Source organism: Bos taurus, chromosome 10 (assembly GCF_002263795.3).
Source record: "Bos taurus isolate L1 Dominette 01449 registration number 42190680 breed Hereford chromosome 10, ARS-UCD2.0, whole genome shotgun sequence".
In the NCBI taxonomy this organism is placed as follows: domain Eukaryota; kingdom Metazoa; phylum Chordata; class Mammalia; order Artiodactyla; family Bovidae; genus Bos; species Bos taurus.
The window spans coordinates 81,899,936-81,913,923 of NC_037337.1; the positions used below are offsets into that span (position 1 = coordinate 81,899,936).

General features: G+C 45.0%; 1 protein-coding gene and 1 long non-coding RNA gene across 8 annotated transcripts in view; one reads left to right on the top strand and one right to left on the bottom strand.

Annotated features, from left to right (window-relative positions):
• The window catches only part of SLC8A3 (solute carrier family 8 member A3), a 169,449-nt gene that overhangs the window by 137,631 nt on the left and 17,830 nt on the right, over positions 1–13,988 (bottom strand). For 6 of the 7 annotated variants that reach the window (XM_059890582.1, XM_010809505.4, XM_015473255.3 and 3 more), the window contains exon 2: positions 5,607–7,452. In XM_059890582.1, the coding sequence (XP_059746565.1) occupies positions 5,607–7,390 (1,784 nt within the window). In that variant the 5' untranslated portion in view covers positions 7,391–7,452. Of the gene's footprint in view, positions 1–5,606; positions 7,453–13,988 lie in introns of those variants that run through there. The other variant, NM_001191199.3, reaches the window with a different exon arrangement.
• LOC132346410 (uncharacterized) lies at positions 9,876–13,232 on the top strand. The gene is made up of 2 exons (XR_009496239.1): positions 9,876–10,026; positions 12,748–13,232. It is a non-coding gene; the product is annotated as an uncharacterized lncRNA (long non-coding RNA).

A 13,988-nucleotide genomic window follows, 5' to 3' on the forward strand; every position in this document is an offset into this window, starting at 1 on the left:
AAACAAATAAACCAGGAAGGCTCTGGACTCGCTGGCGATCCTTATGGATATATAAGGTTTAAGTATATTTGGCATGCCTTATGGATCCTGAAGTTGGAATATGTCACTCTTTGACATTCTTGGGCAATTTTACTAATTAAGAAAGGAAAAAAAAATTTACCAAGACCTGGGACCTTTCTGGGCACAACATCCAAAGTTCTGCTGAAGAGTCCACATAGCCTCTAATCATTCCTTTGTGTCCCAAAGAGAGGAAATTGTAGTTGAACAACCCTATCTGAAATGTTCCACTATTCTGTTAAACTCCCCTCCCCCATTTAACAATTCACTTAAACAAGGATTCCTGTCTTCAGGATCACTCTGAGTCAAGGACATAGCTCCACTGTGAGTTCCATGAAGCCATGGCTCTGTGGATGGACTGTTTACCTACAACTACAAAGAGAGCATATTACTGGAAATCAGCACTGCAGGCTGAAGAAAGGAGAAAGAAAAGGATTCCAGCTAAGGGGGAAATATCTCTACCTCCACTACACTTCTGCCCGTGCTAAGCGTGCAGCTTCTGATTTTTCTCAAGTGCAGAAAGGATATTCTAGAAACAAATGATCCTCCTCTATGCATGCGTGCATGCTAAGTCGCTTCAGTCGTATCCAACTCTTTGCGACTCTGTGGACTGTAGCCCGCTAGGCTCCTCTGTCCGTGGGATTCTCGAGGCAAGAATCCCATGGAGTGGGTGGCCATATCCTCCTCCAGGGGATCTTCCCAACCCAGGGATTGAACTCGCATCTCTTATGTCTTCTGCATTGGCAGGAGGGTTCTTTACCACTAGTGCTACCTAGGAAGGCCCTTATCTTCCTCTGCGACCAGATAAAAACTATCCTATTACTCTGCTGAGCCAAAGAAAAAGCAAAAAACCCGACTGTGTTTAGTCAAGTTGGAGAATGTGAAAATTGGATCCTGGGTAATTCCTTATTTGTATAGGTTTTGATGGAAAGATGCCTTTGGCTAAAACTTTACAGAGAAAGCACCCCTGGAAGAGAATGGCCTGCATAATTCTGAAAAAAATACTGCACTATTTCATGGAACAAGATCTAGCCTGAAGTTAACCATCACCAAGAGATGTCTCAGCTACACTTGTCACTTTTTTCAGCAAGAGATCACTAAGATAAACCTTCTAAAATTTTTTTCTATGAGTTCAATATTTTCCTTCCTTAACAGTTTCAAGGTGAATCAAAAGATTAAAAATAGTCCATAATATATTATTAGTAGTAGTTAAGACATTACTCACAAAAACACTCCTGGATGTGTCCTTCCAGGGCATCTTTCGCCCATGAATTTCCATATTCTTTCCAAAGTTAACATTTTGATGGATAAAAATAAAATGGAAAAGTCCAAATGGGGAGGCTGCTGCTGCTGCTAAGTCACTTCAGTCGTGTCTGACTCTGCGACCCCAGAGACGGCAGCCCACCAGGCTCCCCCGCCCCTGGGATTCTCCAGGCAAGCACACTGGAGTGGGTTTCGGGGGAGACATTAAATCAGCAGCATCCAAAAAAGTCCTTTCTAAAGTCCAACTTTCTATCATATCTATCTGTGTGATCTTGGACAAGTTGCTTTGCATCTCAGATTCTCACATTTCATAATTTGTAAAACTGGGAGGACAGATACCTTCCAGTTTCAACATTCTATATTTGCTTGGGAAATGTGGGGTACAGCTTACACTCCATTCTTCTTTGAAGGAGGCCCACTCTATTTAATTAGAGTAGATCTTGCCATTTGCATATTTGACATCTGAGGCTTTGGCTATTCCCAGAGACCCCAAAGGTCAATGAGCTGTAATAATCTTATTTTTGCAGAGGCGCTCTGTGAGTCTGGTGTACAGGAGTGAGTCACGTGTTCAGTGAGTGAGATTAATGTGCAGGTGGCTCGGAGGCCATAATCCCCAGGATGTGCTACAGTAGTAGTCACAAACTACCAGGATTCTTCCAGACCACAAAGATGTCAGTAGTATCCTTCTCAAATATCACGAGTTTATTGTAACGTGGGTTTAAAGTAATTATGTACCCACCCCACACTTCACCTACTTCACTACTATATCTTTAATGAAGGTGACTTTAAAACTTTAGTGGTGTCACACACAGAAGGAGAAGCTTTCATTCCCCTTTTATTGAGCTAATCTCAAACTATACTTCTCCCACCTGTTTTGATTTGTCTGTATACCTTGTATCCTCTCCACTGGAGAATAAGATCCTTGGGAGTTAAAATGCCACCTTATCTTGGTCACTTATTTCTCTCCAGTACTAGTAATGTACCTAGGATGTAGCAGATATTTAATAAATGTCTGTTGAGTGACTGAGCACTTTTGATGCACTTAGGCACTCCGCTAACATGCATTTTCTTACTATCTGTATGTGGTACTAATCATAATCTCGAAGGATAGGTATTATTGTTCCTAGCATTGCAACAAAATCGCTGGGACTCAGAAGCTGAAATGACTTGTTAAAGTTACACAGCTGATGTGCGATGGATTCACACCTGTTTGTCAGACACCAGAGCTTGTTCTTCCATCCTACCATGGTGCTGAGGACACGTTTGAAGAAGCAAAGCATAAAACCAAATGAATGAATTCACGGACATAGGCCTGGCTTCGTTCTGAAGATTCAGAGCATTGTGGTGAGGGCAGAAGTGACGGTGCCACTGGGCTTGGTGGGAAAACAAAGCTACACGGAGAGAGAAGGCGCAGAGAGGGAAATTGTTCCAGGCATCACACAGCTTCTGTCTGAGTCCCTCAAAGGTTTCAATTTCAGGGTTCAGACTGTTCCTGCAGTTAGCAGGGTCTCGGCTAAGAGCTAGACTCGAGCTAAGATGGAGTTGAACACTGACACTGGAAAGCAAGCATTCATAATCCAGTCATGCAACTCATCTGAAAAGCCGCTTTCCTTCCTAGGCTTCATGGTTTGGTCAAGAGCTTTAGGGCCTTTCAGCTCTGGGAACCAGAAGCATCTGGAGCTTGTTAGAAATGAAGAATCTCAAGCCCTACTTTAGATATTGGAAGTCATGATCTGCATTTTAGCAAGATGCCTGGCTGGTTCACAAGCACATTAAAATCTGAGAAACACTACTCTAGAATATCTAGATGATATTCTAAGGTCCTTTCTTGCTCCAACATTTTATGAGTTTAGAATAGTATCCTTCATGGTAACCAAAAAACTAGCATGCTTATTAATTAGTGTGACACAGAAAATCAAGTAACCTGATTACCTCAGTGGTGTCTTCTGAAGAATAGTGTTAATTCATCAGTATTACTATTAATGAGTTTGTTTACTGAGTACATATCATGTACAGGGAATATTGCATACAGTATCATGAATCATTATAATAGACCTGCTAGAGTGACATTATGATCTCCTTTTTATCAATGGGGAAAAAAATCTCATAAATTAATAAAATTTCCCCAATGTGGTTAAATCAGTACTAGAGCCAGAATCCTAATCCACAGAGTACTATACTTAGAGCCCATGGTTTTCTTGCTGTATCATACTGTCTCTAGCTGTAAAATTACAATTTAAAGTATCAAAAGTAGGCCTCCTTTTGTGATAATAGATTAGCAGGTTTTGGACTCATTCTTCTGCAGTGAAGAAGGCCAAGAGGGTAGTCTAAATTCTACTGAAGTCTAAAAAAATAATGCAAAGGAAAAGATGGGAAACCTTAGAATACCTGGGCCAGCATCTCAAACGTGTAGAAGTTCATACATATGTATAACCAATATTACCCAGAAGTGATCATTCATGAGGCTCATTTACACCAAGACAGTAATCAAGCTGAAGACATACATAGGTTTGAGGAGGGTTTAGTCATATTTGGAGATCCCAGGCGCACAGTTGATTACTAATGAGGTGAAGAAATTGGGATCCCAACTTCTGATCTCTCAAAATACTACTCTTTGGTGCCCTCAGCAAATTGGTACTAAATGGGAGGGACCGCAAGTCTCTCCAGTTATGGCCAATGCTGATGTCATTTAGTGCCTGACAGTAATTTATCTACTGACATTGCCATAAATACGCATGAAATTTCATAGGGGTTTTCCTCGCCGTGAGCGCCTTCATTTGTATGTATAAGCATCCTCCCCAGAGCACACCGAAAGGGAGAGTATTCTCTAGAAAGGCACAGGTTTTTATTAATGCTAAAAAGAGATTATCCTTTCCCGCAAAATAACTAAACAGGGCTCTAATAAATCAATCTGTCAATGGCTATTTCATTTCAGGGGACAGTATCCCCCTGTTCCATCTGGCTGGTGCGGTTATGACCTACACTGAGCGCCTATGTCTATTTTTCAGAAGATTCTAGAGCTGGGAGGAACTGCAAAAAAGAGCCCACCTCGAGGCAAGGAAAGTATTGCTCTTCCCACTTTTCAGATGAGAGCTTTCATTTCCCATTGAAAGTGTTTTTAGCAGGTTCTTGGAGCAGTTTGACATCTCCCACTTCCTACATGTGTCCCTTTGGTTCCTCCTATCTTCCCCTGCTACTGCTAATTGCTTGTGGATATGAGCAGCAATTCTGAGACAAGGTTCCCCTTTCTCATCCCCTTCCTTCTTGACAACCCTAGAAAGTCTGGTCTCCTGGGCAGAGTCAGTCTGCTTTATTCTTTAGAGATATCCATCCGAGAACAGGACAGAACACCCAGTACAAGACGTTTCAATGCAGAGAGGCCTCAGAGTGACAGAGGCAATAGAAACGTAAGACCCACAGTGTCTGAAGGGTTAAATGGGCCAGTGACCTGGGAAGTGTTTTAGGAGAACTCTGGACTGTGAAAAGAGATGACCACACAGAAGATGTATTTTTTCCCACAATTCCTAAGAGGCTTCTCCTCCACTGCTTAGCCAGATTCTAGAGCTTAGACCTGTGACTAAAGACTGGTGGCCGCTGCCCTGGGAGCTCTGTTTCTCTAAGATACCTCCAGGACTCAAGCCATATTGATTCATTTCACCTAGATTGGGCAAGCCTCACACCATAAAATAAGCCTATTGATGCTTAAAGAGACTGCCAAGTTTCAATCAATTTTGCAATTTCCAGATGAAGGAGAGGTGCCTGAAATCTGCTTATATAATACAACTGCATTATGGTACTGGAAAAACATAAGCCAATGCCACTCACGTTCTTGAGGATGTCCAGCTTGGACTATCACTGATTCAGAATGGAAAGGACTGCCTTCAAAGCTCATGTAAGCCCTTGGCCTGAGAAGAGGAGGAAGGAGAGACCCAAGCAGTCTCCTAGATCTTGCTTCATCAGAAGACTCTCCCCAAATCTGACAGCAGAACTTCCATCATCCCACACCCCCACCAGTTATCATTTTGAGTTTCACTGGACAAAACATTCTTAGGTCCTGTGTGCTTAGATCCTGCACGGCATTCCTTGCCCAAAAACAATTTAAAGAGAGAAAACTGAAGGAGATTTTGGAAGCAGAACCTGGCAGGAGTGTCTGCTGATCTTGCATACCTGTGATGGAACCAAAGTTTGACATTAACATGAGTATAAGGAAAAGTTTTAAAGCATGGGGCAAGAGAGAAGGGGGTGACAAGGGATGGAGGCAGATGGACTATGGAAGGGTTACTTACACGGTTTCATCGTTCTTGAACTCCAACTCCCCATATATGTCTTCAAAATCCTCACCACCACCCTTGGCGGTCCCTTCTACTGTCCTAAAGGGGACGATGACTGTGCCCCGGGCACCTGATGTCCGCAGAACCTTGACCTCCATGACACCAATGCTTTCACTGACATGAATAGTGTCACATTCAAAAGTGAAGATGCCCGCGTGGTCATCATCCAAGATGGTGACTGTGGCCACACAAGGGGACACCAGGACAGCCCGAGGCAAGGGAGGACTATTGAGTGCTCTGGGAGACATTCCCTCCTCAGGCTGCTCCTCCTCCATGCGAACGTTGCTCAGCCTCACAAAGAAGTGTTCATCCTCCTCAAAAATGTCATCATCGATGATGCCCACAGAGAACTCCTTCTGGGTCTCTCCAGGCTTTAGAACCACAGTACCCTCTGTGAACTCATAGTCAGCCCCTGCATTGGCAGAACCATCCTCTGTTTTGTAGTCCACATACAGGGTCTTGGACGTGTCTCCGCCTTTCCTCACCACTGTCAGGAGCACAGCCCCACAGTTCTCCAGGCACTGGTAAGAGCACGGGTCAAAGAAGACCTTGGAGACAAAGTCCTCCGGCTCATCAGCATGCACCTCGCTCATGCTAGAGGTCTTTTTGGCTTGTTCTGCTGCATGCTTCTTCAGGATATTGCCCGCGCCAGTCATCATACGGGTGGCCTGGATCCGGTAGAAGGCGCGGCTCTTCTGCTGATGGGAGAGAGCATAGTAGTTAGCCATCTCGACCAGCTGATCTAAGTCCTTCTCTGGGTGTTTTTGCTTCAGATCCTTGAGAATCCGTATCATCTCCCTGCGGGACTCATCCACTTCCTTCCCTTCCAGGGGCACCAGGTGCCCATCAAGGAAGTGGGAATTCATCATTTTCCCATCCATCTCAATGCCCTTGGGGTGGTCACCCTCAGTCTCTATGATGATTCCTCGGTGTTTATCTGTGCGGTACTTTTTGTGCATGTATTTGTAGAAGAGCAGTCGCTTATCTGCCACCCAGGCCAGAAGGACACACACTGGAAAGAAGAAGAGAGTGAGGAGGCCTTCCCAAACCTGGACCACACCAGGAGAGAAGACAGCCAGGATCATATAGAGCCAGATGTAGGCAAAGATGCTCCAAGCAGCAGTGACAAAGAAGACTCGTAGGTGCTTGATCTTGCGAGTCTCTCCATCGGGGATCACATAGACGCAGATACCAATGATAATGAACATATTGAAGGCTGCGCTGCCGACAATGGTAGAAGGTCCCAGATCACCAGCAATGAACCCATGACCACACACCTCAATTAAAGACAGGAGGATCTCAGGAGCAGAGGAACCCAGGGCCATAAGGGTCAGGTTGGAGACAGTTTCATTCCAGACCCTAATGGTGGTTGTGCTGGTCTCTCCATTGGGCTTTTTGATAGTCACCTCTCTCTCTTGAGAAGTGATGACTTCAATAGATGCCATGAAGCGATCAGCAATGATGGACACCCCGAGGAACATGTATATCAGGGCCACAAAATAGACAATGACCCTCGCAATCTTGTCTCCAAGGGAAGGGTTCTCCGGGTACCAGATTGGCAGGATGACACCCTCCTTGCAGTCCGATGACCCTGTACAGGACTCATTGTTCTGCCCTGTGCTGGGCACATCCCCTGAGCCGCCAGCCTCTGCCCGAAGACCATTCAGGAAGAGCACAAAGGTAATCAGCCCAAAATGGAGGAAGGCAGAGGTGAGAGGCTGCAACCTTAACCACGCCATACACAAGACTTAGCCGCCGGCTTCCACTGCAGCACCAATGGTCCTCCTGACAGGCCAGAGACCTAGAAGAGATCAGAGAGGCAGGAAAAGGCATGAAGAAAAGGAGACAGCTTGGGGGAGAATGGATACCTTATATGTATGGCTGAGTCCCTTCGCTGTTCACCTGAAACTATCACATTATTAATCAGCTATACCCCCAATAAAAAATAAAAAGGTTTTTTTTTTTTTTTTTTAAATAGGACAACAAATGGCAGGTTCCCACCAATAAAAACTGATGCTTCATCTTGAGTGACATATTGTACTAACATATGGGGCAGTCTCTCACTTGGAAAAATGGATGTCACTGGGAGGCTCAAATAGCTGCTCTGTCCTTAGGACCATCTGGTAGAGTCAGTAGAAAAATGGCTTAAAATAGCTGGGAATATTGGTAATGGAAATTTAACTGATACCCCTTTAGTCCTGCCTCCCAACCCTTTTGTTAGCTGTGAGAGTTCTCAAGAATTAAGTTAAATTGGCCAAGTATAACGGGAATCTTCATCCCCACTTCTACTGTTTCTAGGGTTTTCAGCCTTCCTTACCACACTGTCATCATACTCAAGAATCTTGCAAAACATAAGTTTACAGGAGTACATGCTGAATTGAACTGTTATCCTGGACTACTCTCCTGCAAATGGAACACCTTGCTTTGTGTGCAGTTGAGCCCAGTTGGGAAAAACTCCTTCCCCAGATGAAAATTTAGGGAGGCAAGTTGTAATTCTGAGATTGCTTGAGAAATCAAGAGAATTGATTCTGTAGTGAATACTACCTGTCATGTATCTAAACCGAAGCCCTGTAAGTGGTGCCCAAGGCCCAGTCCATAGCAGTCCTTAGCCCTCCAGCAAGACAGGCTTATGAAAGAGTTTAGGCATCCAGTTACGGGGAGATGAAGATCAGTCAGCCACTCTAACTTGAAACCCAAACACTGCAAGGGCCAAGTGGTAGGAAGCACTAGAAACAACAGGCAAGTGATTCTAAATAAGTTTTTTTAATCTGTAGGCAAGATTTCGGGATGAAATTCAGCCTCCTCTGCTGACCTCAAGACACTAAAAGGTGAACATGAGTTCAGAAGAATGGAAGAAATTCAGCTGAAACTACAATTATCTTTCTACCCATTGTCTCATTCAGATGGAATGAGACTGCAAATAACTATTGAATACCTTAAAGAAAAACAACTTGCCCATGTTTCCACCTCTGTTACAAGCATGTAGGAGTACTGTTAGTAATGGAAGAATGCTGCTATTCTCTACTTGCTCCTCCTCCTTCTCTGCTGTTTCCCATCTCAGAAAATAGCACTTCCATCCACCCGGTTTCTCAGCCTAGAAACCGCTGCCTGTTTGCAAGCCTTTCTCTCTCCAGTCCAACACAGAGTCCCATCAACTTTCCTCCCCATCTCTCTCACCACCATCACGGCCCATTACTTTCCACCTGATGAATTTACTCAGTCACCTCCTCACTGAACTCACTCCAACTCTGACCTTTTTCTATTCCATCTTCTCTTATAGCCATAGTCATCTTAAAACAAAACAAAACAAAAAAAGCCTATGCTCCTTCTCCCCTATTTGAAGCCTTTCGGCATTTCCCCCTCACTTTCTTTCTTTCTTTTTTCTTCCTTTTTTTAAAATTTAAATTTATTTATTTTAATTAGAGGCTAACTACTTTACAATATTGTATTGGTTTTGCCATACATCAACATGAATCAGCCATGGGTGTACATGTGTTCCCAATCCTGAAACCCCCTCCCGCCTCCCTCCCCATACCGTCCCTCTGGGTCATCCCAGTGCACCAGCCCCAAGCATCCTGTTCCCCCTCACTTTCAATATAAAGACCTGCATCCTCACCATGACCTGCTGAGCCTCGCGCGAGCTACCTTCTTCCTCGTCCCCCTCATCTCTTGCCACTGTCCCTCTCACTGCATTTCTGCAGTGATGGCCTTTCCATCAGGTCCTGGAGTACACCATCTTATTTTCCACCTCAGGACCTTTGCCCATAACATGACCCATGACCAAAAATATCATTTCTTCTTTGCACCCCCACTCGTAACAATGCTTTAGCTCTCAGCTTGAATGTCACTTTCTCACAAAAACTTTCCTTCACCCTAAAATGGTCAACTCCTTTCCTTTAATTTTTTTCATGGCACTTACAAAATTTTGAAATTACATAGGTATTTGTGGGATTATATGATTGATGACTAACTCATCCATTAAGCTATGACAAAAAGGCAAAGACTATGTCTATTCTGTTTATCATGGTATCTTTAGTAGGTAGTTCGTAGGTGCTCAGTAAATGTATGTTTTGGAATAAATAAATGTGGCAGTAGGGAACCTTCCTCACTGCTATGGACGGAATTGTACAATCCCCCTGCCAATTCCTATGTTGAAGCCCTAATCCACGATGTGACTCTACTTGGAGATAGAACTGTTAGGAGGTAATTAAGGCTAAATGAAGTCATAAGAGTGGGGTTCTAATCCAATAGGCTTGTTGGCATTTAAGAAGACAAGAGAGAGAAAAAGAAAGAGAGAGCGCTCCATTTTGTGAGGACATAGGGAGAAAGCAGTCATCTGCAAGCCTGGGAGAGACCTCTTTCCAGAAATCAAATTGTCAGTATCTTGATTTTGGAATCCCAGCCTCCTGACAAATTTCCGTTGTTTAAACCACTCAGTCTATGGTATTTTGTTAGGGCAGCCTGAGCAGACTAACACACTCAGAAATCAGCCTTCTTAAAAGTCATTTTACAATCTGAATCGTAGCCATTTAGAAAAAAATAGGTCTCGTAGACAAAGCCACACTAGATTTTAGAGGCTACTTAGGACCTCTTTCAATTGCCCAGGCTTGTACTCAAAGAGAAGTTCCCCCTGGGACACACCCTGGTGCATATGATAATCCTGAAGGCCCTCCTCCCAAAGGGCTCTGTGGATTAACTTGGTTTTGTATTCCTCAGAACGGGAGCCGACTGACTGCTGAGGCCCATAATCCCCACTAGTCCAGGTACCAGGGGTCACCCCAGCAGGTGCTTGGGGCTTTGACCTCACTTGGGGGAGAAAAGGCTATGACATCGACTGTAGAGGAGCAGAGAGGCTGAAGGTGATTGGCATCCATATTCAAAGACTGAAAATGCCCCCATAGCCTGTGATGTACACAGAGACCCTATTCTTAGGGTTAGCACTCACCTACCTGGAGAATTGTGGACAGACACGGATCTTGGCTTCTCGCCTTGATCTCTGAAAACCCAACACTTTGTGAATACTGATGAGCCCCACGCAGGAGGAGACAGCAGGTGGGCACAGCTGGAGCAGCTCTTTGATCAACAGCGAGCATGGTGACAGGCAGTGGCAGCCGCACAACTGGCCAAGCCCAAAGGGATGGGCTACCCACAGGTTAGGGAAGAGGCTGGCCTGCTGCAGTAGGGGACAGGGGACACTCAGGTAGTAGTGTTTTCCTGATCGACGGGGGACGAGGACTCCGACTGTTCATACCCACCGGGACAATTAAGAAGGATCATGGTCTTTATTCTGTCCCACAGACACTTGTGGCAACAGGTTTTTATGGGGACTGTGCTATCACATGGTCATAATCAGAGGTCAGTTTAGAAAGACTGTTCCCTGAGACAACAGATGAACTGAAGGAACCAATAAAAGAAAACAAGGCAAGAAAGTGGTTAGGGATTGTCTGCACTAAGTTGTTAGAACTGAAGGTGAAAAACCACCGGGGGATGCCTAGTTGTTCTCTCCAGCTCTGCCAGGAGATGGTTTCTGCCTGAGAAGTTAGAGGGAGAGGGGATGTCTCTGATGAACAAGCCAATGGTCATTTTTTGCCATAACTCCAGCCCCAGACACAGATTGAGACAGATCCCTACCTCCTGGGTGGTTCACTGCACTCCCTTAGAGACCCAACTGATCTTTGATGTTTCCAGAAGGCTCTTAATCAGTCCTAAGCCATACTCATGGAGGTGACCCAGCTTGAGATCCCCAGAACTGCCCGAAACAAGAAAGATATTAGTGACAGTAAATAACGCTTAAAAGCAGATATTGTGTGCATAAAGTTTGAATGTATTATTTCATCTTCATAACAACCCTATTAGTTGTTGTTAGAGATCAGTACTATTTTAATCCCTATTTTACATTTTGGGAAACTGAGTCGTAGTTAAGTCATTTGAGTCATTTACTCCAAGTATAAAGCAAAGAAGTAGCAGAACCAGAGCTCACATAGAGATGACATAAAGTTGATGGTCCCAATCACTCCATCTTACGAGGATGTCCCAATTTGTTGCAGAACACCCACGAGCCCCAGTCAGCTTCCAGTCTTCTGTGGTCTTAGAAGCAATCTGGCTGCCCTACGTACTCTCACAGGAGAGCCAACCATTTGGTTGAGTTGACTGCTCCCCAGGTTTCCTGGGGTGTCCTGATCGCCCAAGGCCATCTCCCACCCAAATATTCTCCTTCTATCAGTTCAGTTGGACAAACATTAACAAGTGCCTGTGATTTGCCAGGCCTGTCCTAGCGGTCGCTGGACAAAATAAACTATGATACGGGGTTTTCCCTCCAAGGCACCACTGAGCAGGGGTGGAGAGATGCACACACAGGCACTCCTACTATCACCAGCGAAGGTGTGGGCTGAGTGCTGCCGAACACAAGCAGGGCACCGAGCCAACTCGGGGTTTCAGGGAGGCGTTCTGAAGGAGGTGATCCCTGAAATGAGGCTTCAAGCATGAGTGCACTTTAGTTAAAAAAAGAAGAAGAAAGACAGAGGAAAAAAAAAGAAAGAACATGGGAAGGGCATCTGAGTCAAAGAGAACAGCCGAAGCAAAGACGTGGGGCAGGAAAGCCCTCTGTATACATAGGATTACAGGCAAATGAGTGTGAGGCAGGAGGGACAGAAGATGAGGCTGGACACAGAGGGAGGACCCAATTCATGGCAAGTCTTATATGCCAGGCTGAGAAGATGGGATTTTATCCTAAGGGCAGTGAAAAGCCAATGATAGGATTTTGAACAGAGAATGACATGGTATTCCAGAAAAACCAATTTGGCTAGATAGGTTTTACGGTGGCTGTAAGTAGGACAAAACCAAAGCAGGAAGATCAGTCAGAAATCTATTGGAAACAGAACAGATACAGATAAAGAGGGTGGGCCGAGGGTACATTCTGCATGTGATGACCCTCTGACCCCTCAGCTCAGCCCACGGCCTCTCATTTTTTCCCTGGATTATTTTCCTAAACCCCCCAGGGCCATCTGCAGGGTGTCTGTGTCCTCAGCAGTGGCTCCTGACATCTTTTAATATCACTGGCAAATTTAATTAAAGTCACTTTCCTCTGCTCTTCCAGATCATTAATAAAACAGAGCCACCAGGCCAGACTGAGCAAATTCTCCCTCTTGCTACGCCCTCCACTTTCTCCAATGGGAACACTGCTCCGGGTCTGTCACCAGCCTGGGTAGACGCATCCTGCTCTGCTTCTAAATCTGGGCCCCTGCACAGACGTCACAGCCAATTTACATTAAAGTTTTAGGTGCAGCCAGGCTGCACTGGATCTGAAGTGCCATCCGAGTCCAAGAACACTGCATCTTCTCCTGGACTTCCTCTGCCTACAGGGGCTGAGAGCCTGCAGAGTCCTCTCCATGGCAAAGCTCTCCCAGAAACACAGGAACTAAATTTCCGGCACTCAAGTAGGAAAGACGCAACCTCGGCTACTTAGGTAGTTTGGCTGCCACAATCGGAACTTGGATCCAAGGAAGAAAATATAAGGATGCTGCTTTTCGTCCATTATGATAGCTTTGAATATTCCAAGTAAAAAAAGTTAGTATTATCGTCACGCCCATTTTGAAAGTGAAAGTGTTAGTTGCTCAGTCCTGTCCGACTCTTTGCAACCCCATGGACTGTAGCCTACCAGGCTTTTCTGTCCATTGGATTCTCCAAGCAAGAATACTGGAATGGATAGCCATTCCCTTCTCCAGGGGATAAGCAAATTTGAATTTACAAAGGTTAAAGAATTTGCCCAAATCATGGTTGCTGCTGCTGCTGCTAAGTTGCATCAGTGGTGTCCAACTCTGTGCCACCCCATAGACGGCAGCCCACTAGGCTCCTCTGTCCCTGGGATTCTCCAGGCAAGAATACTGGAGTGGGTTGCCATTTCCTTCTCCAATGCATGAAAGTGAAAAGTGAAAGTGAAGTCTCATGGTAAGTAGACAAATAAGCTCTTGAATTCTGGCAGTCTGACTCTACAGTACTTGGCGTTAACCACCGTGCTAGGTAGATGCTTTGGGTTTGGGTAGCCCTTTGAAAAGCAAAGGGCCTGGGGAAGGGAGGGTGAGTTTTTCTGGATATGGAGCCCTCACTATGAACTTGGAGATGGTACGTACTCCAAGGCAGCCTGAAACAGTAGATGAGCCCCAAATCTGAAAGCAAGAGGCAAGAACTTTCTTCCTAGCTCTGCCTCAACAAGCTATGAGACTTCAAAGAGTTAGAGAACTCTTAACGGCATCAGCTTCCTCATCCAGAAAATCCATGTGGGGTTGGAAAATCTCCATAGTTGCTTTGAGTCAAAAATGCTTTGATGGCAGGCAGGTC